The sequence below is a fragment of the Delphinus delphis genome, chromosome 17 (genome assembly GCF_949987515.2).
Source record: "Delphinus delphis chromosome 17, mDelDel1.2, whole genome shotgun sequence".
NCBI lineage: Eukaryota > Metazoa > Chordata > Mammalia > Artiodactyla > Delphinidae > Delphinus > Delphinus delphis.
Genome location: NC_082699.1, coordinates 50,669,261 through 50,693,657, shown reverse-complemented (window position 1 = coordinate 50,693,657; position 24,397 = coordinate 50,669,261). Strand labels below are relative to the sequence as shown.

General features: G+C 35.7%; 1 protein-coding gene across 3 annotated transcripts in view; it reads left to right on the top strand.

The window, feature by feature from the left end:
• ANGPT1 (angiopoietin 1) overlaps positions 1–24,397 on the top strand; it is a 274,198-nt gene that overhangs the window by 152,272 nt on the left and 97,529 nt on the right. For 2 of the 3 annotated variants that reach the window (XM_060035232.1, XM_060035230.1), the window contains exons 3-4: positions 10,243–10,364; positions 22,288–22,520. In XM_060035232.1, the coding sequence (XP_059891215.1) occupies positions 10,243–10,364; positions 22,288–22,520 (355 nt within the window). The remainder of the gene's footprint in view (positions 1–10,242; positions 10,365–22,287; positions 22,521–24,397) is intronic. The other variant, XM_060035231.1, reaches the window with a different exon arrangement.

The following is a 24,397-nucleotide window of genomic DNA, read 5'->3' as shown; positions in this document are numbered from 1 at the left end:
GAAAACCCCAAATAAACTGATCTGGAATGTGCAGATTTTATTTTTATTCAGCATGATTTTATAATGAGAAGTCAATTAAAATGCTTCGTGTATATATATATATATATATATATATATATATATATATATATATATATATATATAAAATACCCTACTCTGGACAATGATATTTTTATGTACAAATCAGTAAAATTCCTTTTAACTATCACTGTCACAAGCCTATCATTACAGTTTAATGAAAATATTATTTTTGATGACTGGAAGATGATCTCTTGGTCCCCTTTTAACCGTGGAAATGGTTATTCCTGTTACCATTCTCAAATCCAGAGGATGATTCTGTCTCAATGTAATAGTTGATTTCTGGAATCAAAGGTGAAGTATACTGTTAAAAGATAAACTGAGGCACATTAAAATTTTCAAGAGTTTGAGTGAACATTGATTCAAATTGGGCAGCACCTAACTGAAAGTATTTAGCTCTACTGCAGGAGCTAAGGGAAAAGTTTTAATAGAGAAGATGCAGAAGCAAAGCAAGGAAATTATTTGATTGGCTGTAGCTTAAGCAGTTGCCTTATTTGGGAACGCCTAGTTGGCTGTTTGTGATTGGTTGTTCTTAAATTTTACTTTCTTAGATTCAAGTGCATTGAGTCTGGCTTAGATTTTGCTTTGCTTATGTAGGTTACCAAGACATTAAAGCCATCTCTAATGGCCTTTAATGTTTAACTCTTTTAACAGTATAAATTCAAAAATAATATGCACCCTTATTTCTATTTTGTGTCATTTGTGTTAGTGGCATCACATAGATCAAATGTTGATATTTAAAGAGGCATAACAATAATAATTTACATGAATAGAGCATTTTATATTATGCAAACCACTTTCCAATGGACAAATGATGTTTGTGAAGACTGTTTAGAACAGAAAGTTTGAATGATTTTCTCACATTGTTACAGCTAGTGAATTGAATTTGGTACTCAAAATGATTCATACTCATTTCTTTCTCTGTCCTCCTTGATTAGTAATACTAATAATTATCTAATTGAATATGAGCTTAAATGTGGATCACATTGGAACAATAAATCACATAGGCTTTGGAAAATAATTTTTGTTGCACACAATCATCAAATAATTATGGGGGATGAGGAAGGGAAAAGTACGTATTATAACTAAAAATTATGAGACTATGTAATCTATTATCATCACACTGAGCAAGCTTGTTGATCTATGAACCAAGCTTGCTCAGTGGTGTGAAGCTTCTTGTGGTATGAATAATGTGTGTCCTCTCTTATTTTTACTAGAACTGAATGCTCACCATCTCCTACAAAGCATTCTATATATTCAAAGGCTGAAATACACAATTAATATTACCCTACTTGGTTGAACATTTGAAATTTTTATACATTTCTTTTATAAGTTTTATGACATACATGGCAGCATTTTGTTTCATTTTTTTCCATCCCCAAAATTGAGTTGTTTTTATTCTCTTTCCAACTGGGAATTGAAGTTGTCGGGGGAAAAAAATCCCATTGTCAGCATACCAACCTCCAAACTGTTAAGATGCATGCTATGTAAAATTTTAAGAGATAACAACTTGTTCTGCATCCTTAAGGCTAAGAGATGTGTACTTTATGGACAATAGCACAGAAAATTCATAGAAAATAAACCTATTCCCTATATAGAGCAGCTAAAGTTGAATAGTCATTAAAGGCTAATGAAAATTTATTAGATGCTCCAAGAAGAATTTTAATATAGCTGAAACCTGGAAAACATCTCAAAAATCACAAATCCATCAGAACTTGCAGTGAGAGGAAGTGGAGATAGATTGTCTGACAGTGGCTCGGACAGACTAGGTCCTACCTTAAGAGTGAATCCTGGGTGTTCTTTTCATCTTCATTTTAATATCTTCTAATCATCTCTGCTATTCGTAGCTGTGATGCTCCCACCCTTTTTCATGTGAATGTATATCCATGAGGTGCTTATTTGAACCTTTGCAACAGTACATCATCTACTTAGACCTAATCATTCAAGTGCACTCAAGTTCTGATGCAAGGCCAAGTTCACAAAGTGAATCCTGGATTATTCCTTAATCTCAAAATGCTCTAGTCTTTAATAATAAGCATTTATAAACCAATAGATCCTTTAGGGCTATCCAGGCATGCTCCCACATTTTTCCTCCCATATTCATTCTACTTTGTTTCTCGTTGGTAAGTGCTGCTTTTCCTAAACTGATTTCAGGTCCTCAGTTATTTTAGGAATTCATGCCAATGGTTTTGCAGTATATTTTAGTGCCCTAGCTTTCACATGATGTTATAAAGATAAGTAACTTATTGCTTTCTAGTCCTCTGCTGACCTTCTTGACTTGAATTTTACAAAAGGTGGTAGAGCCTTAGTTTTATTGCAGTGGCACTTGAAAATATTCTTGTGCCCAATAGGCATCATGATCAGAAAAGAGACAGAGAATGAGTATATCTAAGTAACCCTGCTGGTCATGGTGGTGAGATCAGGAACCAGCACTGGGCCTGTTCCTTCCTCCTTAGTTCAGCTTGCAGTGTTTTTCTTACTCTCTTATCAGTTCATACCAATATCTCCTCTCCTTCCAGTTCCTCTTTCCAAGTGTGCAGTATGAAGGGCTTAGTTTCAGACATTATTCATGTCCCTTCCTGTAGTGTGAATCTATTTCTGACTTCTTCCTCAGGCCAGTTTTGATTAGAGGTACACTAGTAGACAAAAAATGACATTAAAATTTACCTCTAATAATCTGAGCTTGACTCTTTTTTAAGCAATTTTACATTTATTAGCTTTTTAATAATTTTTTAAAAACTTGATGGGGTGTAGGTACTATTATCTTCCCTTGTTTAAAAATGTGAAAACTGAAACTCAGAGAGGTAAAGCAACTTTCCCCAGGCGAAAATACTAGTAAATGTTGGAGGGGAGATTTGAACCCAGGCAGTCTGGCATGAGTCTACATGCTTTACCAGCTCTCTATCTGTACTGCCTCCCTCTTGTGATTCCTTTCTCTCTCAAAGGCTGCAGACACAACTTGGGTCCAAGCACAGGATAAAATGGAAATAAGATAAAGCAAATTAATGTGGGCCTAATAGTAGCAACTGAATGTTTTCTATAAATGATGAAGATGCAGCTGCTGCTGAAGGTACCACTAGCTATTGGCATTTTACCATGTGTCTGCACATCATTTCATGTAATCCTAGCATCCATTGTTGTCCTTGCTGCTTGCTGGCTGTGTAACTGTAGGGAAGTTCTATAGACACTGAGCTTACGTTTCCTTCAACTTCCAATGATTTATATGGAGCCATAGTGTTAGAAATAGAATTTAATAAAAATTTTAAAGATATATTTTGAGTACCTCCTTGATGCAAGGTATTTTAATAGGTACTAAATAGAATACAACAATAAGTAAAAGTCTTTATCTTCAGTGAGCTTAATTGAGTTAATGTGAGAAAACTTTTCTAAACCATTTCTTTCTTGACTTTCCATCAAGTTAATTAGCTATGGAACCTTTCCCCACAGTTATAACAATGCATCTTTCCAGTCTCCTACTGTGGGGGGGGGGGGGGTGTAATAGACCAATGGTCCCAGCTGCTGTGCTCTGAAATCCATCACTGTGTTGGTACAGAGACCACAATTCTCAGGGGCCACTTCCAGCCAATGACACATTGTGGCAGTGATACTTAGACCCATTCCTGGGAGCTGCAGGACTCCACTGACACATGACTTGGCTAAGGGCTCTCCATCAGCCTTGCCAAACTTTCGCACAACTTCCCTGCAGGCTAAAACTTCCAGTTAGCCTTACTCCCTTCCCTCTCTTCTTCACTGTGGTTCGATCTACATCCCAGTCAGAAGGTGACCCTAGCCAACTCTGGCTTCTTCCCAATTTTCTCTCACAGGCATGTCCCCTAATAAATTTCCTGCAAGTCTAATTCATCATCTGCTTCTTAGAGGTCACAAACTATCACACCTGTTGTTTGGACTTGACTCATACAATTATAAATTTAAGGCAGTCCAGGAACAATTTAATAAATGAGATTGAATCTCTAGGTGGAAACAGGTTTGAAAGGACAGAAAGGGCACCTCTCAAAGTTGAGCCACTATCTCTTTAACTTGATGAGAGGATAGTTGAATAAATATTTAACTTTGGCCTAATTGAAACAGCAGTAAAATAAATTTGCTAAAGGTCATCCAAGGAAAATACCCTGGTAATCAGTTTTCTCAAAAGGTCTGGAAAAAGTGTTTGATAACCCATTAGGAGAGAGCTCAGTGAACCATGATCCATAGGTCAAGTTCGAAATGCCATCTTTTTTCGTTAATAAAGTTTTATATGTTGTATATGGGTGCTTTCTCAATAAAACAGCAGAATTGAGTAGTTGTACCAGAGCCTGCCAAGACTAAGATATTTACTATATGGCCCTTTACAGAAAAAGCTGGCTAACCCCTGCACCAAGAAACAAACTTCTAGAGAGCAAGGATTTTGTCTGTCTTGCTTACTGTTCTATCCTTAGAATTTAAAACAGTACTTGGTACACAGTAGGCTCTCAATAAATACTTATTGAATGATTAAATTCACTGATATTAGTCTCTTAATTTCTGTATATTTCAGTCCAGTGCTCCCAAGCCAAGGGCAATGTCCTAAGGATTGTGTGTTGATGGTAATATATACCCACGAATAGTGGATGGGTCAGAATAGGACTTTGAACAGAAGCAGCCTACTGCAAAGATGTTCTGACTGACTGAGAACATTGGATGAATGTATTTTCTCTGTACTCTGAGGAGCATGAGAAATTTGGCCATCTTCCTGCCTCGTAATGCTAGTGTAGCGTTGGGGTGAGTACTGGAGAGAAGTCAGGTGCCATCAGCCGCAACAAGCAGAAGATCTCCTGGTGATTGAAAGAAATCATTTTGATAGCAGTTGTTATTGACTGAGGGGAGATACCTTTCTTTTCCAGAGGGAAGCTACTTGTGTACAGCTGCATGAGCCTATGGGAAAGAACTCAGACTAGAGACAGATTACCTGGCTTCCATTATGACTGTACTGTGAATTAGCTCTGTTGGGCAAGTTACTTCTACCCAAAATTTCTGCATCTGTAATACAAGGACTATCTCTACTAAACTCCATAACCCAGTGAGGTTATCATTATATTATAAATACATTATATGTTTATATATAATATAAATTAAAATATACAATATAATTAAAATAATTATATATAGTATTATCTATATATTATTATGACTAAAATTAATAATTCTCCAAGGTTAACTAATTTTCACATTCAAATTTCCTCAATTTTTCTGCCAAAAATTTTATAGACATTTTACTTTTCAAGACTTAATAGTCCCTTTTAATTTGGAGTAATCTTACATTTTTAAAAATTGAGGTATAGTTGATTTACAGTATTATATGTTTCAGATGTACAACATAGTGATTCACAATTTTTAAAGATTATACTCCATTTATAGTTATTATAAAATATTGACTATATTCCCTGTGCTGTACAATATATCCTTGTGGTTTGTTTATACATAGTAGTTTGTACCTCTTAATCCCCTACCCCTATCTTGCCTCTCCTCACCTTCCCTCTCCCCACTGGTAACCACTAAATTGTTTTCTGTAACTGTGAGTCTGTTTCTTTTTTGTTATATTCACTAGTTTGTTTTATATTTTAGATTCCACATATAAGTGATAACATACAATATTCGTCTTTCTCTGTTTGACTTTCTTGTTTTTCTTGAGGTTTTGCTCTGTATACCGTCCCATATTCTTAAATTGTCTGAATATTTCTTTTACTCCTCCATCCCCTGTACTTTTTTTTTAAACTGGAAATTAAGTCTACAGGCTTAATTAGGTTGAGTTGAACGTGGTGGTGGGAGTACTTTGTAGAATTACTGGTCACGTCCTATTCCATGTCATCAGGAGGCACAAATGCCAGCTTGCCACCCTCTCAGTGACGCTATTTTAACTTGGTTAGGGTAAAAGGCTCCATAGCTCTCCATTCCAATTGTCCATTTTCCCCTTGGAAATTAACAAGAAAACTGTAGGGTGATACTTTGTCACGTTGCCCATCACTGACCAAATAAATTATTTCATTGATTTTGTAAAATGGTGATCTAACTCTCATTCCACGTACATGTACCAGCCTTCATTCTTCTGTAAAAGTCTGGTTGCCAGGACATCATACCTTGTGTTATATATATTTTTTTGAAAGACAGTTAAAGTAAAAGAAAACACAAACCTACAGCAAGGCTGATTGGAAAGTTAATATGCCAGTGAAAGAAATTTTCTTTTGTGGGAGATTTTCCTTTCAAGGAAGATTAGATGCACTCAAGTATTAAAGGGAAGCTGGATAAAATTATCTAGCGCACTTTCTTTAAAAAAAATAGTAATTTTTATTTTTAAAATTTTGCTTATTTTTTAAAGAAAGAACTGAAATTTTATAGTCCATAAATCCGCAGTTCCAAGTCTTATATCTTCCTTACTCTGTGGTATATTCTGAAAAATTTAAGCTTTGAAATTGTTTCTTGGGGGCTTGTGTCATATACTCTTCACTTTCCCCTTTGTTTTGCTTTCCTTCTCCTTTCCTTTCCCCTTTTCTCCTTCTCTCTCTATCTCTTTCTTTTCTTTCTTTTTGGTATATGCTTTTGGAATGTGTTCAGGCTAAAGAAGGAAATGTCTTTTGTCATTTTAATGGAACACTTAGATTATTGCTAAGCAGCAATTTCCATAGACACACGGAAAGAAAGGTGGTCAATTTATCATAGTTTCCTGTACAGTTCTCATCAGTTGCCTGCTTTTGAACTTCAGGCCTATTTTAATACCTCAAGGGAGGGAGCTGAAATAAAGCATCTATTGGGTTAAGGCGATGGGGAAAGAAGAGAAGGGGTTGGCTTTTGTGCTCAAAATCAGCCTGAGATGACCTGACACTTAGCCTGGACTTCTGAGATTTGTCGCCCTCTTTCTCCCACATTCAGATGCTGCTTTAGATTTGGGCTGTTACCATTGAAGTCCAGCTTGATATTCACCTGGCCTGCTACCCTCTCTTGTTACCCTCTGAGCATGACGCAACTTGAAAACCGACTCACTATCCACTGCCTAGCGTATCATCTAACAAATAACTCTGAGTGCCCCAGGATTCCAGGCCCCATGCTGGGCTCTGGCGGTTTGGAGGGCTCCAGATGGAGTAGTCCTGCCTCTGTGCAGCTGACATCCTCACGGGGCAGAAAGGCAGCATATGAGCATACTGACAGGATGATTTCCAATAGTGATGATTTCATAAAGAAAGTAAAACAAGGCCACCTGATGGAGGATGATGGGGGAGCTCCTCTACAGAGAATAGCCAGGAAGGGCCTCCTTAGGTAAGACATGAATGATGAAAAGAAATCAACCATGCATCTGGGAAGGGGTGGACATTCCAGGCAGGGGAAACTGCAAAGACCCTGAGATGGAGATGAATTTGGCATGTTGGGGTAGCAGAAAGAAGGCCAATATTATTGGAGCATAATAAACAAGGGGGAGAGTTGAAAGGAAGTGAGATCTGAGAAGTAATCAGGGTCCTGATCACATAGGACCTTGTAGGGCTAGGCCAAGAACTTTGGAATTTGTTCTAATTGTAAAGGGAAGTCACTAGCATATTTAATATAGGAAATGACATCTGATTTGTGTTTTTAAAAAGATCACTCTGGTTGCTGTGTAGCAAGTGGACTTTGTAGGACAAAGTAGAGAAAAGTTAGGAGCTATAGTGTCTCCAGACTTAGATATAGGCAACTTCATTTTCAATTTTGGATGGTTCCATTTTGTTCTCAGTGTTCTCTCATGTTCTTCTCAGACATGGAAAAGAACAATTTTTGTCCTTTGTAAAATAAAAGTTTTGGTATTTGAGAATATCAGGAAGTATGATCAGAGAATACAGTGAATAAAGGAGAAAACAGATTTCATTTAACAGCATATGATATGCTTGATTCAGGGAGACAATGTACAGCACATTGAGGGTCTTCTCTGTGCCAGGCACTCTTCTAAATCTCACTAAAAAATGTAGATGTGTCATCCCCTATTTTATTATTTTATAAATTGCCATTCTAGTTAATGAACAAACAAACAGAAAACTTGCCCAGACAAAAATATGTTTAATAGTTGAAGAAAGTTATATCTTGTGCATCCCTCATCTTTACATTCTCTGCCATTTCTTTCCTCTGGGCTGCTTTTAACTCTATCTTCAAATCTCAGGTCCTCTTGCTTCTGTGTTTTCTCAAATGAAACAATTCAGGATGGGAAATACTTTTTTTAAAACTCTAGAACACTCCACAAATATGAGTTTTAATTAGTAGTCGTAACTTTTAGACTGGTTTTCAGATCCATATTCATGACAGTTGTATAAATGAATCATAGTAGCTTAAAACTTTCTTAAAGCTAAATGCCCCATCTCAGTATTCTTTTCCCTAACCCCCTGGCCCAACCCCTTCAGCAGGACTGGGGCTAGTCCTGCTGAAGGGGAATGAGAGCAAGTTATACAAGACTGGATCATATATTTGTAGTAGCATATCCTGTCTTTATTTTAAAATGATATTCTGTTCAACTTGGATTTTTTTACATTAATTTTGATCTTTCAAAATGTTGCATTCAAATATTACTTATCTTGATTATTGAGTTTTTTGACACATCCTTAAATTTTACAACCCAGACAGTTGCCTCTCTCATCTCACCCTTGTCCCTGTCCTGCTCCCCCTGCAAATACATCCCCTTTCCCCACAATCTCCATTAGCCCAAGCCCAGCCCTGATTGTGTCAGTATACTTTGAAAAGGCTTTTTCTGTGTGCATCTGATATAATTCCAGGTTTAGACCTGCTACAAAGGAGGAAAGTTCTACTGGTGTCATTTTTAGAGGAGGACCCTTTAGATTGATATTGACCCTCCAGAAGGTTTCCCAGGTTCCTTTCAATACATAGTTCTAAAAAAGGTATGGTGGTTTTAAAAATTCTCAAATGACATAGGGAGCTTTTAAAACTATAATTTTACCTTCTTCCTTGCCCTTTTTACCTCCCTTAAAGAAGGAGGAGAAGGGGACAGGACAAAGGCAGTGGCACAGTTTGAAGGCATCTTCTAGGACTGGAATGTGTGTGATGTTTGCTTGGAGGATGGATAAGTTTGGGTTCATGGCTCAGACTCATGTTATATTAAAGCTTGACTAGGGCTTCCCTGGTGGCGCAGTGGTTGAGGGTCTGCCTGCCGATGCAGGGGACGCGGGTTCGTGCCCCGGTCCGGGAGGATCCCACATGCCACGGAGCGGCTGGGCCTGTGAGCCATGGCCGCTGAGCCTGCGCGTCCGGAGCCTGTGCTCCGCAGCGGGAGAGGCCACAGCAGTGAGAGGCCCACGTACTGCAAAAAAACAAACAAACAAATAAAGCTTGACTGGCAGCATGAGTCTACTGTTTCTTGAGGACCCAGCGTAGTGCAGTTGAAAGGATAACTAACAGTCTGTCTTCAGTGCATTTTGGGTTCCTGGTCACTTCATCTCCTCAGATGAAGACCCAGGATGGGTTATTTCTCCCTCTTCTTGGTTTTCTGTGTAAAGCATTAGAATTAGAGTCACAGTATCTGGGTTTGAAACCCAACTCTTCCCTTGGTTCCTGTGTGGTTTCTGGCTTCTCTCTGAACTTCAGTTGCCTCATTTGTAAACTGATCATAACAATTCCTCTTTTCAATGTGTACCCATGTCCGTGATATGATGACATCTGGAAGGGCTGACATGAACTAACATGATAGGTGTTCAGTAATTGTGATCATGAATCTGTCTAAACTATATCACGAGTTTTTTGCACATTTCTAATTAGTTTTTGCGAGGTGATAGATCAAGGCAGACATGTTTTACATGCCTAGTAGTTATTCTTTGTTACACACAATATCTAAGACCTTGCACTAACATTTATCTTGTACTTGTAAATATCAGAGATAACATATATAAGACAGTTAGCACAGGGGAACATCCTAGGGTTTGAGGAAATGAAAATTGAAATATGAAAATGAATTTAACAACTCAGTTTTCTCATTCAACTGCAACTTCAATCTTGAACAAATATAATGTTTGAGACATGTAAGGCATTAATTAGTAGAATGTAGACCATTTAATTATTCTAGAAGAAATATTATTTAAGAAGAAAACACAGCTAAATAAAAACCCCAAAATAATTGTTTTGACTCTTTGTAAAGATTGAAATGTTTTTATCTTTTATCTTAAGGTACTAAATCAAACTTCTCGACTTGAAATACAACTGCTGGAGAATTCATTATCAACATACAAGCTAGAGAAACAACTTCTTCAACAGACAAATGAAATCCTAAAGATTCATGAGAAAAACAGGTGAAGATTGTTGTATTCCAAAAATATGTACATTTGTACTTATTTATATCCTCCACCACTCTGCCAACTCTTAAAAAAAGATGGATGTAATTTGCAAAAAGAAAAATACGGAGCCAAATTAATTTTTAATATAAAAAGGAATGAGAGCTTAAGGTGACTACAGCAAGTGTGTCAACAATAAGATTAATACTGTTGCTTACACTCTTGAAATATTTCTTTTTATAACTTTTAACACTAATTTATCTAATGTTCAGTTGTTCAAATCTTACCATATCCACAAAAATTAATTGATTCTATGACTAAATTTGGTGACACAAAATATTGACAATTTTCAGCAGAACCAAAAAGTAGGGAAAAGATAGAGCTTCTGAAACTCTGTAACTTGAATTGTCACTCTACCAGCCCTAAACCTTGTACAGAGCTACAAGGTTTGAATTCAGAGATCTTTCACGGGAGAGAAGCAAATTTTCTTTTCAGAAAATTATTTCCCTATAAAGCTGATTCAAATGTTGTTTCCCCCTTCCATTTAAAGCCATTAACTCTGAACATAGTAAATTTCTTTGGTTAGCTTTATAGATGTGTTTTATAAACTATGAATCATCTCAGGTAAGTGAAAGGGACTTAAAGATCCTGATAGCCAGGATGATATATAGACTACATGATTTTGAAGTCACTGGCATTCATGATGGGCAATTCAGTCAAAGCACTGACCTCTGTAGAACAAATATATTGTATATTAACTGCATTTTCTTCTGGATATTTGGACAGCTTGAAGAAGTTTCAGTTCTTATGCATTATATTGATTTAAAGATCTTTGTGTTGCTACAAACTAATTAAATACCACTGTCTCGGTGGAATCAGAGTTTCCACCATATTCCAAACCAGAAAGGCACCTAAGATGAACTGCTAGTTCTCCTTTTACTGTACAGATGAGGGAACAGACTCAGTGGAAGTGAGTGATCTATCCAAGGTCACACAGCTTGCTGGTGGCGCAACTAGGAATGTAATCCAGGTTTCTTTATTCCTAGTCTTTCTCTTTCCACTGTAGCGCATGATCTCTCAGTACTGTCTTCAACCTAGAAGGATTTCCCAACTTTATGCTAAGTGTAGGCCTTAATGACAATGATTATAATTAAACTTTTACATGAAGAAGATAAACCTGACTTTTGGTTTAGAGTCTGAAAGGGGTCAATCCATGTTTTGTGACTTGTATTTCTAAGTCCTACATTTGTTTATCTTTGTACTATGTCATGGGGTAAACTGTATAACTAAATAACTATAAATAAACTTGACAGGACTTGACTCTGAACTGGTTGCATGATGAAATGTTCTGGAATTGAAAATCCTGTTTAAAAGTACCATTTATCCCACTGCATTTTCACAGTAACCAGACACATACATGTAACAGGTATACTTTACGGCAACTATCCCTTGAGTTAGGGGTCCTACCATGCTTTAACTTTGTCGCTAAAAGCAAACCCCATTTATAATCACGTTTCAAGATGCTATTGTGAAAGCTTTGTCTAGGAATGAAGAAGTAAAATAATGACAATTTTAACGTATTCTTAGGTTGTTTTTATAATTCTATAAATAACACACATTTATTGTAGAAAAGTGAGCAGGTATACAAGAAAATTAAAAACCATAATCCCATCACATTGAGAGGGCTTCATATGTTGCTGTATAAAAAATATAAATATGTTTTCTCAAAAAGTTGTGTCATGCTATACATACTGTTTTGCAGCCTGCTTTCTGTGGAGATAGATACCTTTTTTAATCAGTAAAGATCCCTCTAGTATAATTCTTAATAACTACACGATATTTCATTTTATAGGTGTAACCTAGGGTCATTTTGATTCATCTCTCAGTAAGTGTGTGGCCACATATGATTTCTCTATTAAAAAAGTCATCAGCATGAATTTACACTCTTCAATTCTCCTGCTGCTGATATGTGTATTATTTTTGGTGTATGTCTGACACTTTAGCTGGGAGGCCTGAAAGTGCTCACCCTTAACTACAAAAACAAATGCTTTTCTTAAGTGTCACTTGTACTCTGCTCTCTCCGTCTCTTCTTGTCTCTGTCTCTTTCCCTCCTTCCTGCTCATATTCATTCTTTCTCTTCTTTTCTTTCTTCTTCCCCCCTTTCTTCTCCTTCCCCCACTCTCCCTCCTCCTCTTTCTTCTTCCTCTCCTCTTCTTCTAAATATACCCTGCCTACCCTAATTCCAGATCATGTCGGATTCTTTTGTCTTTCCATTATGATTCTTCATATGGCACCTGGTATCATTTCCTTCTATGGTATTCTCACCATAGAATAATTTTTTTTCAACAGCAACTGCTTAAAAAATGTTCTCTCTGTTCCATCAGTAAAGCTGAGTCAAAGTTTGAGCTCTCAGAAGAGCTGCACTGCGGCTCGAGTGTGCAGGGTTTCTCCGTGTGCCAAGACCTCTCAGAGGAATCTGACTCCTGATCCCAAGCACATACATGCCTTCTGCTGATGAGTTTTTCCCTCACTGAATTCTAATTTCTAAGGAAAATTCAGGTTTTCTTATATATACAAATCACACCATTTATTGATAATGATAACTTTTCTCAAGATTATAACAATTTCATTTCCTAGCAGTATAGGTATTTCACAGTGAATTCAGGGATTTAGATTTTAACTTGAAATTCATTTCTGCGCTCATGCTGAAAAAAACTTAGATGCATCTTTTATTCCTACTCTGCACCCCTTAGTTTTTGAGCCTCAAGTATGACATTACCTCACATGTGGTTCCTTGGGGTATTTTTCTATCAAAGTGCTGAATCTCCTGGCATTTCCATATCTCTGTAGTTATCTGTGTCTTCCTATTGACGGGTCCATGTGTATAATGGAGTGTTGGTGCGACATCTCTTCTTAAACCAGGCATATTCTTCCACGAACCATTTAGAAGAAAAGTGTTTTTCTTTATACAAGGCAGAAGTACCCATCTGTGATACACAGCATACTTTCCCTATTATGTTTATTATTATTGTTTATTTTCATATGGGAAATGGAATTGGAGGAACTCTGCCAAGCTCTTTCTAGATCAGCAAAGAAACGTGCCCCCCCCATACCATTTAAGTGGATAGAAGGTGAAGGTCAAGCATGAAGCTGTTTATGTAATTTAAAATAGTTTATTGATCATCCATACCTATTCCTTAAATGAATCTTAATCCTCCAAATGCAACAAGAAGCTATTTCTACATTGAGGCATCTATGAAATGTAAGAACAACATGCCATTTGTCGGCCAGGTCTGGTTTGGATCAGCTAATACACTTTGCAAAGGGGATTATCTAAATTACGCTTTGCTTCCTCCCCCGGGAATGTTAGGGGTTGTGTCTGGGTGTGTGACTTACCAGTTTTGAGTATGATGGGGCCTCAGCTGCCAAGTCAGTGAACTGGCCCTTCAGAGGGTCCACCACTTCTTTGGCACCACTTCTTTGGCAGAACACAGAGGAATATTTTATGGACAGGATTATACTACACAATCATGCTGAGAAGTCCTGCTGATTTACATCCTGACAAATTAAATGCATCACTTGTAGGGTTGAAAACAGAATTTTGGCCTCATTAGGTTCACTTCTTTATCCCCTAAAGGGCCAAAGGCACAAAGCAGGAGTAGGATTAACAACACTTGCTCTGCTGTTTGTTTTCCTAACAATCTAGTTGGGGGTGACTCCAAGAAGCTTCCAGTTTGCTTTTTTTAGGATTTCTTTTTATTGGATGCTATCCTAATCTCAAAACTTGGTTTCATTCCTTACCTCAAGGAAATAGCACTTAGAAGTAAGAGATCAGTAACTGGCCCATATAATTGAAATTATACAACCAAGAACTCAAAAAAGGGGAAGCATTAATATTTACCTCACACAGAGGGTTGGTATGACAAAGTGAGACATGTAATTGTCAACTTTTATTGGATTTCTCCAGTATATTTCTGCTCAAAAAAATAGAAAAGAGAGGTAGACAGGGAAGGATGTCATAATGCAGATCCCTTCAGCTGAGCTAAATATGTAACTGGATCTTCTGGTGTCAAGATTTGGTCAGCTAACTAGGTTTCAAGGCACCTGTCCATCTGTGACTTAACCCCAACTTTTTCCAAGGTTGGAGCATAGCCAGGTGAAAAAAATATTCTAGAACAAATTCTTCTGCCTCACCAGGGTACACAGGAAGAGAAATCAACACTCCATGTGTACAAAGATGGAGGCCTTGGGCTTTCTTGATCAAACTTGTGTTGAATATGCAGAATGAAGATTAGGGAAATCTTCAGTTAGACCATTTAGAGTGAAGTGAAACTACACAAATGGTGGTCATTCTGACATAGTTTCAGCAAAATTATCTGCCTAGTTACCTAATATCAGGCAGGCGAACATCTAAGCCAGGTGCTTTACGTACACTACTGCTAATCCTCCAACTAATCCTGCAAACTATCTATTGTTATTTTCATTTTATATGAAGAAACTCAAGTTCAAAGAGGTCAGGTAACTTGCCCATGACCAAACAGCTGATGTATGGCAAAATTAGCATTCAAGTCCATATGATTCTCTGTCTTAATTATTATAAAAATGTTTTTCCAATATGATGCAGCCTCAGGATTAATTGATGTGGTTGTCAAGTTATCCTCAGCATAATCAAATACAAATTTGGAGAAAGGGATAGGCTAGTTGTTTTTGGCCTACTCCTATACAGATTGTTATTTATTCCTCCTAATACTAGAGTAGGAAATATAAACTATTTACTTTACCTTGGGAATTCACTGAACTTATCTGACAAGCTCCATCTATCTTCTAGCTAGAGGTTATGGGAAGCTATTAAGTTAATTTTAAGTTATTGAAGTGTGTATAATTTCAAGATACTAAATTATACCTTGCTAACAAATTTTTGTAATGGAATAGTGAAGTATTGATTTTTAATACTTAATATGCCTAAATAAATGAAAAGTTAAATCACAGTCTTTCTAATCAAAGTTATCCTCCATTTGATAAGTTCTTTACAAAATACTAAAGTAAAATCACAACGTTATCAGTCACTATTTATGTTGTCAATTCTATCTTCTAAATGTTTTTCCAATCTATCTTTTTCTTTCTATTTACTCTGACTCTGTCTTAGGTCAAAATCCTATTAATTTTTGTCTTAGCCATTGCAGTGACCTCTTTGCATGGCTTACACATCATGTCTCTCAAACCTATCATCCCAAAGTCTGCTAAAATTCTAAAATTCAAGTCAGATTATTTTTCCCATTTTTTTAGGTCTCCACACACACTAGTTCAGCACAACTGTTAAATCTCTAGATAGCATCTGCCCAACCCTCTTCTCGTTCTCTGTAAGGGACTGAGGAAAGTTCAAGTTCTTTAGCATGGAACATGGTCCATGATCATTATAATCCTAATTTTATAGCCTTACTTTCAGAAGTCTTCTTACATTTTAGAAGTATGGTCTAATAGCTAAGAGCAGGAGCTCTAAGGTCAGACTGCCTGGGTTTGCCTTGATTCTGCTGTAAACAACTCGGCCACATATTACTTGTGCGACATTGAGCAAGTTGTGTAAACTCTGTGCTTTGGTGTTCTCATTCGTAACACAGGGATGATGATGATAGTGGTACATGGAGTTGATGTGAGGATTAACTGAGTTATTGCATATAAAATACTGAGGGCAGTGTTTGAAACACAGAATAAGTGTTTAATCATACTAGTTGTTAGTATCACTGAAGACGATGTTTTTTCAGACATGTTTGATGTTTGTCTTGTCTGGAATGCCTTGTAGTCCTTTATTCAACTCACAAACTTCTGTCTCTTCAAAACTCAGTGCAGATATTACCCCTCCAAGAAACTTTCTGACTCTGCCAAACAGATTTGCTCATTACAACTTATGTGATAACACTCTACCTTGTTTTTTCCTCCCATTACTTCACTTATCCCATCACATTGTAATGTGTGTGTGTGTGTGTGTGTGTGTGTGTGTATCTCTACTACTGGGCTGTGACCTTCTGGAACACAGAGACTGTGTTTTATTTATTTCTGTCTTCATGCTCCCAGGCACAGTTCTCTACACATAGTATATAGAGTATTAAATGCTTTTTAAATGTTGACTGATGAACTGGCAAATGAACTGGCAAATATCCCAATAAATGTCATTTATCTATGTACACAGAAACACACATACAATTTAAAAAATATTTTAATGGAAAACAGATCACATAGTTTACATTAAATATTGTAAACATATTCATTGTTCTTAACATAAATAAAATACAGATGGCTTTTATACCACTATTCTGCATCCCCAAAAGCCCATTGCATGGCAGCCAAGGTTATCAGTGCACATTTTGAGTTCACTAATTCAACCCAATTTTTTCATCTCTAGACAGCATCTTCTCAGACCATTCTAGACTCATGACTGTTTACCACATCACTCTGATTGATAAAAAAATCAACACAAACTTAACTGATTTAAATTTTAAATTTTATAGAAGTGTATAAATTGAAATTCAGAGTCCCAAATTCCGTATTCCTCCACCCCCTGCAGAGAATCATCATTAACAGATTGGCAGTTCGGTGCCTATTCTTCCAGACTTCTTAATGAATATACTAATTGTACATGTGTATATGGAGTGTGCATGTTTATCTGTGTGCTTACAGAGATACACACCCATATACAATTACACATATGCACAAGTACATATTTAAATCATATATGTGTATGTGTATAGATTGTAACTATTTTTAAGATGCTGGGGTTTTGTACTTTATAACAATTTATCATAGATATATTACACATGTAGCTATATACACATATAACTCATTCATTGCTCGAGATGCACCAAAATTTACAATTTAGTAGATCTTTTATGTGATTATTTTAAATTTTCAAAGATATTAACAAATTATCTGCAAATTTGACATTCTCCCCAGGTGTGCATGGGCTTTCTGGCTTCCCCAAACCTTGCTAGCCATTTGATTAATCTTGTCTACCCGAGAGGTAATGTTGTGCATCTTTTCCTGGTTATTGACCATTTGCATTCTTCTTCTGTGACTAGCCTATTCATGTATGTTTCTCATTTTTCTATTAGATTGTTTATCTAATATCTTTATTTCCTCATATAAGCTCTTTAATGGATGTTAAAATTTTGTCGTATATGTTGTAAACATTTTCTCTAGTTTGTCATTTATTGTTCAACCTATTTTTTACAGAAGAACTATGATTTTATGTTATGAAGTGTATATATATTTTTTCTTCTTGGTTTCTGGCTTCCACAGTATATTTAGCTTATTCTTATTTACCCCAAACTTTAAAAAATTTATTTGACAATGTTTACTTGTAGTGATCTATGCTTCTGTTCCACATTTGAATTACAGAAATGTTTAACTTCATATTAAATATGAAGTTTGAGAGAAAATTTACTGTGTTCAAGTTAGAAACTTAAAGTATAAATTTAACCTGAACTTACTGTGCCCTTGCTTGAATGGGGGGAAAAGATCATTCTTTAAAACCCATATTTGCAAGATGTGTTGACACCATACAGATTAAAAATAATTTAAAAATTGAAACATCTGTAAGGAGATTCAGACAGATGAAAATGAGAAGGTTTCTGTATTTTTTTAACATCTTTCTCCTTGTTTGAGGGCTATACTTATATACATAGAGCTTAGGCAACTGTCACTCCTGTGAATTCAGTTGCTGCTATGTTAAGAACCCTATTGTGGGAAACAATTTGAAAGGGAGAGCTTTTTCTGTGAAAGCTTCAAGATGTGTTCAGTGATTTGAAATATTTCCAGTAAGATATGTTGGAGGAGGCAGACTGAAAATTAGGGGAAAAAGTCAACCAAAAACTTCAAATAGGGCTTTATATATACTCAATTAGAGCCTTTTGCTGAAGTTAAAGGCCTAGATTATTTTGTTTATTTTATTCTTCATTAAAGTGCACCTCTGCCTCAAACTAGAAGTTAAGTGCCAAATTCTATGCATGTCTCTTCTCAAAGTGTTTCTAGAAGGATGAGAAACGTGAAGTATTGAGAATCCTGTGAGAAACTCTGTCTTTGGATTTTACGTTCAATTTGAATAGATTTAGGTGCAGAGTTTCATAAATTGTTGTTCCATGGAACACTAATCCTAAAGGATGCATCATGATAAAATTATTTATTTAATTTAGCATTCCCCAAAACTTGACAGTAGAACTCAACAATGGAATGCCTAATAAAAATACACTGAATGCACTCTAGAAAACAGTACACTGGAGTTTGGAATCAACATCCAGGTTTTGGATTATGCATTTAAACCTAAACTAAACTTGCTGCTGAAGGCCATCATAGAGAAAACACGACTACTTTGCCAATTGAATTTAGGACAGTGGAGTTGTCATGTTGTCCTTCAGATCAACCTTTGTATATAGAAGTCTCTGTGCCTAGGTGAGCTGGCCTCTCCCAGCTGACCTGGATAGGGAAGAGTAAGAGAAACAATAAAAGGCCTCAGGACAAAATGGGATATGATCAATATATTGAGTAAGAAAATTAAATTTAATGGCAGAGGAGTTAAGGCAGAGTGATATTTAAGAAAATCTCAGTTCAAATTTTTTTTTAAAACGGCTTGGCAAAGAAATTTTGTTTTTATATGTGGAGAAGATGGATAGGTTAAAATATTGTGAAAGACAAGCTCCCAAAAATAACCAGATGGAGAGCAGCAAATACTAAAGAGATGTTAAGTTGATGCCTTGATTCTTGGCAAAATATAAGCGGGTGGAAGTAGATAGAGATTATGTTATACTAAATCAAAGAGATGAGACACTAAAGCTAGTTTTCATAGCACTGGGTTGTCATGGGCAGATTTCTAGTCTAAGTTAGAAGACATGGCTTTTTATTTTGGTTATGACACAGTATGTACACAATTTTATACAAGATATTTAGATTCTTACCTATAAACGGGGGCTTATAACATCTACTCACTCTGTATCACTATATTACTTTAAGAATCAAAGGAGATAAGGGTTTTAAAATGCTACACAACTAAAATGATGTATTACAACAATGTGATTAGTAAGTGGAGATGGTATATGAATATTTTCTGGCGAAAGAGTTTTGGATTCAAGCCAGTTTGGATATAGTGAGGAAGGGCTGACTTCCCAAGTAGATAATAACTAATGGATGAGAAGTATCAAAGAAAAGAGGATAGTATTTTTGAAAGCCAGATATGAAGAGAAGATGGAAGGGAGTGATGAGTGGTATCAAAAAGGTATCAGTTTTGCCTGAAGAAGTCTAAAAAGTTGTCATTAATATAAAGGGTATCTCTAGTAAATAAAGTTAATAGAGAATTACTAGAGTACAAAAGTTATTAAAGAGAATCCAAGTGAAGAAATAAGATGAGAAAATGACTAGAAGAGATAATTAACTGGTAAGACCTGCCATTTGGGAAACAGTGTGACATGTTTCCAATTTGCTTATAGTTTTTAATGCATATTTATTTTTAATGAAATATTTCATTCCCAATCCAGTGAGATGTCTGATATACAGCAGGCTTCTTACTTCCCTGAGCAGTCCCTTCTTTATTTTACATGAATATCTATTTTAAGATGACAGGCTATGTTGATATCATTTGATAACTGGTAGTCATGGTGCATTAAGGTTGTTTGGTGAATTATGAAAATTAACATTCTTTCCAACATGCTAAGTGTATACTCCTTTTACTTGGGAAATGCAGACCTTTTCTTCCACAAGCCAGTGTTGAGAATTTTTTCCTTTGGTACCAGGACTTCTTTGATCAACTTTCCATTCTCATCTCTTTCCAAAATATCCTGAAAATCAAAACAAAACAGACAAAAAACTCCTTTACTGACATCTCAGATAGTAGCCATCTTTTAGTATATGTCTTCTTGAACAAAGAATGCATCAAAAGTAGAAAGCGTCAAAACACATATGCAAAAAAAAAAAAAGTGTTATGTCTGAAATAGAAGTTTCTTATAGCTGCTTTTTTTCATTTGAGGTTTTTTTCTTTCATTTTTTTCATTTCATTTCTCTCTAAAAATGAATCCTTAGAGTAAGAATAGTGTCATTTTACATAGTGCTGAGAGCACTGTTGGCACGTAGCAACTAATAAATATGAATTATAACTATAGCATGATATTTTCCAAGCCAGAATGTTACCTACTAATTAGGAAAACTGAAAGGCCAGTGCTCATCTTATTTCAGGAACAAAATGGTAATTCCGAATTTTTATCCAGTATTTTATGACTATACATCCAGATGTTGCTCTTTACATTAAATTCTAAGGTTTCTTGGTAGTATACTATAACTCTTGTGAATTTAAAAGAAAAATTTCCCATAAGTTAACTGACTCTATTTTATGGGCATTTAACATCTGATCATTACCCTAGGAAGAGAAACAAAAATTATTAAAAAGTAAACTGAGGAAGAGCTAAGGCATCCGTTGTGGTTAATTCTCAGATCTGAAGGCCAAAAATTAATGGGCACAGAAGACAACCTCCTCTGACATCCATAGCAAGTACACTAATCACTTAAACCAGTGGGTGGGTAAACTTTTTAACCAGTAAAAAGGCTTTTGGTTGTATTTTGTTTAGTTTTGTTTGTTTTTTAACTACTAACTTTTCCAGCAGCAAGTTATTGACACAGAAGAAAACACTATAAGACAATGAATCATGCCTGCTCCTTTAGAGGTACTCTCATCCTACTCTGACTTCCTTGCCTGAATTTTTCATTTCCAAAATACTCTTTAAAAAATATAAATAACTGTCACATTTTCCCCAAATCACTATACATTTTATGATTTAAGTATTAAGTTTAAAACATTCCCTAGTGTCCCCTTTTTGAAAACTTATAGGAATGATTCAGTGCTATATTTCTCCAAGGTAAATTAAGTGCCCAATCTGGTATGTTACATTTGAATAACACCTTGTAAACTAAGGACTGGTTGAACCTTCTGAAAATGGAACTGAGAAAACTGAATAAGGCTTTTCTCTGAGGGATACTAGTATATTATACACTCTATAAAATGTAAATGCTTTTTATTCCCAGTCAGTTGCTAGGATCCAAGAGTGCTTCTGCATTCTCTATCATTTTTAATGTGTAATAAGCAAAGGGAGTATCCTGTGAAGAGTTCTGAGAGAAGGACGGCTCTCAGTTGAAGACTGCATCACTCTGAGCAAAGCTTCCCAAGTTCTTTTGTAAGACCATGCCACCAGCCTAACACGGTCTTCCTTTTCGGAACCAAGTATTCAGTGATGTGGAACTTGCAGTGCCTTTAGGCCTTATCCTAAAGCTTAGATTGAGAGATAAAGTAAGCTAGTGGTTATGATACAGGACCAGATATCAAAAATCCCAAGAAATATAATTCATTATGACTTTAGATAGCTTACTTTCTGGTCCTGTGATTTCTGCATCAATTTGCTCTTCCTTGACATCACGAAACTATTGTGAAATTTAATCACTGTGAATGTTTTGAGAATCCCAAATGAATGAAGCAAAGTAAATATCTATGTTTTGTTCATACATTTTTCTGAACTGTTGTTTCTATTTCTTATTGTACCCATTTCTTTAATGAAAATTATACTATAATTTCTGCAGACAGGGTCCAAGTCAACTACCCTGTATATAAGATACACCCCAGGAAATAAACATTACTCTAACAATAAGTGATCTAATAATTCTTCATTTCACATGCTGTATATGTCACTCCTCTTTTATATATATATATATATATATTTATTTATTTATTTATATATTTATATAATATTTATATTTACATATATATATTTTTCTGAGTCTCTCACTTAAAAAATATTTCCATGATGAAATACCTGACTAAAGTTTCTCACTTTAAATAAACTCAGGAACTAATTGAATCACAGCTTTTTTTATAGCATTTTTAAAACTAAATTTTATCTTCACTTCCTTGTAGTTTATTAGAACATAAAATCTTTGAAATGGAGGGAAAGCACAAGGAAGAATTGGACACCTTAAAGGAAGAAAAAGAGAATCTTCAAGGCTTGGTTACTCGTCAAACATATATAATCCAGGAACTGGAGAAACAATTGAACAGAGCCACCACCAATAACAGTATCCTTCAGAAGCAGCAGCTGGAGCTGATGGACACAGTGCATAACCTTGTCAACCTCTGCACTAAGGAAGGTGGTAAGAATTTCTTTCTTACTTTGGTATAGTAAATATCTTATTTAATTATGGAGCAAGCAAATATTCAATATAACTTTCTTAGTTGCATCAGTTGCTGTGTAGAAGCAGCAAAAGAACTTTATTCTTAGAAGCATTTCATGAAGTTACACTGACAATTTTCTCATGTTTTTAACTTCAGAGAGAGTATTCATAAGCTTGAATATTGACTTTACAACATCTTTCTAAAAGGACTTTCTAATTTCTTCTTTTTTTTACTGGTCTTTTAGCCTTAGATAAAATCTACTATATTTTCATGGGTAAATATTTGGTATCATGTTAGACACTTAACTATACAGGACAGAAATTGGCCAATATTAGAGATTAGTTCAGAGTGCTTAGGAGAGTTTCAGGAGAGTTCCCATTTTAAAACTATTTTTTTTGCAGAGGAGGAGAGGGAAGAGTTGCCTGTAGAGAAAAGGAGATATATAAGTTCTTAATAACTATTATGAGGAAGAAAGAATATTTGTTACTAAAAGTCTGTATTAAGATTATTTACACAGTCCTGTGTGGAGAAGACCTAACCGGGTGTATGGGCAAATTTATTCTGGGGTGTCTTCATGACCGTGGAAATAACAAATCTTTAATGTCACTAGAATATCTGGAGCCATTTAATCATTGGAAATATTGCAGGCCTGTGTCTCTTTAGAAGACATCCATTCATCTGTCCATGTATCCACCCACCAATTATTGAATAAATGCCTCTGTGTGCACTTGTCCACTTCAAGCAGAACCTCACCTGAGCCTCAGGAGAGCTCTTCAAAGTTTGGAGCTTAAGGTCATCTTCTGTAGTTCTGCTCGCTAATCAGCCTTTCTGTTAGTGAACACAGAACGGTAAATGGTGATGAGTGAAAGAGAACACCACTTACATCTGAAAATCATGGTTGTCATTAAGTTGTGGCTTATGTGATCATTCATGTAATGGTTCAGTGTGCATATGCAATATACATAATTGGCGGCTCCTTTAATTTAATAGTGGACTTGAGCTATCTGAAAAAATACTCAGTTCCATACTCTCGTGAATAGATATGAATATAGAGGATAACTCCATATTAAGTGATCTTGCTTTAAAGACATTTCACATTTCTCTATTACACTCCATTACCTTGAGTTATATCTCCTTTAGATAATCTAAACAAGCCCTTAATATACTTTGTAAAGAATATGTTTTAAACAGTGAGTTCCCAGAGCTCCATTTGGGTGTGCTCAGAAATGTGATTGGGAAAGAAAAAACCTGCTAATCAGTCAGAGCCTGACAAAACTTTGAGTTAGAGTCTACTGAAAGGAAAGCACGGTAGAATTTTGCCAGAGAATTTTAATAGAGCTCATGAGTATTTAGAAATTAAGTATTAATATGAGACATATCTATTCTCATATTGAACTGAATACGTTTGGGGAAAGATTGAAAACATATTTTTCTTATCATCCTGAGACTCCTGAGACGTAATGCACATTGAGTTGAGTAATTCTTTTTTTTATGATGTTAGAAATATCAAGCCCTGTTGATTCTCACAGAGCTCATATGTCTGCCTGCTTATCATAATTTCACTTCTTTTCTAAGTATTGTCCAATAAATATGTCTTTAAGCTTTTGGAGGCAGGAGGGTGACTTCAAAATTAAAATTCCTGGCTAGTTTTGGTCTTTGGGTGCAGTGTCAGGCAACCAAACATCTGTTCAATTCAAAAAACATAATTTATTGAACAATTATTATGGCACTCCTGATAGATGCTACCCATAGCATCCACTCAGGGTATGAGAAAAGTAACTGTGTCTATTCTATGATATAGCACATCCAAAAAATACTACTACTACTACAGAGTGAGACAGAAATTGTCTAATAC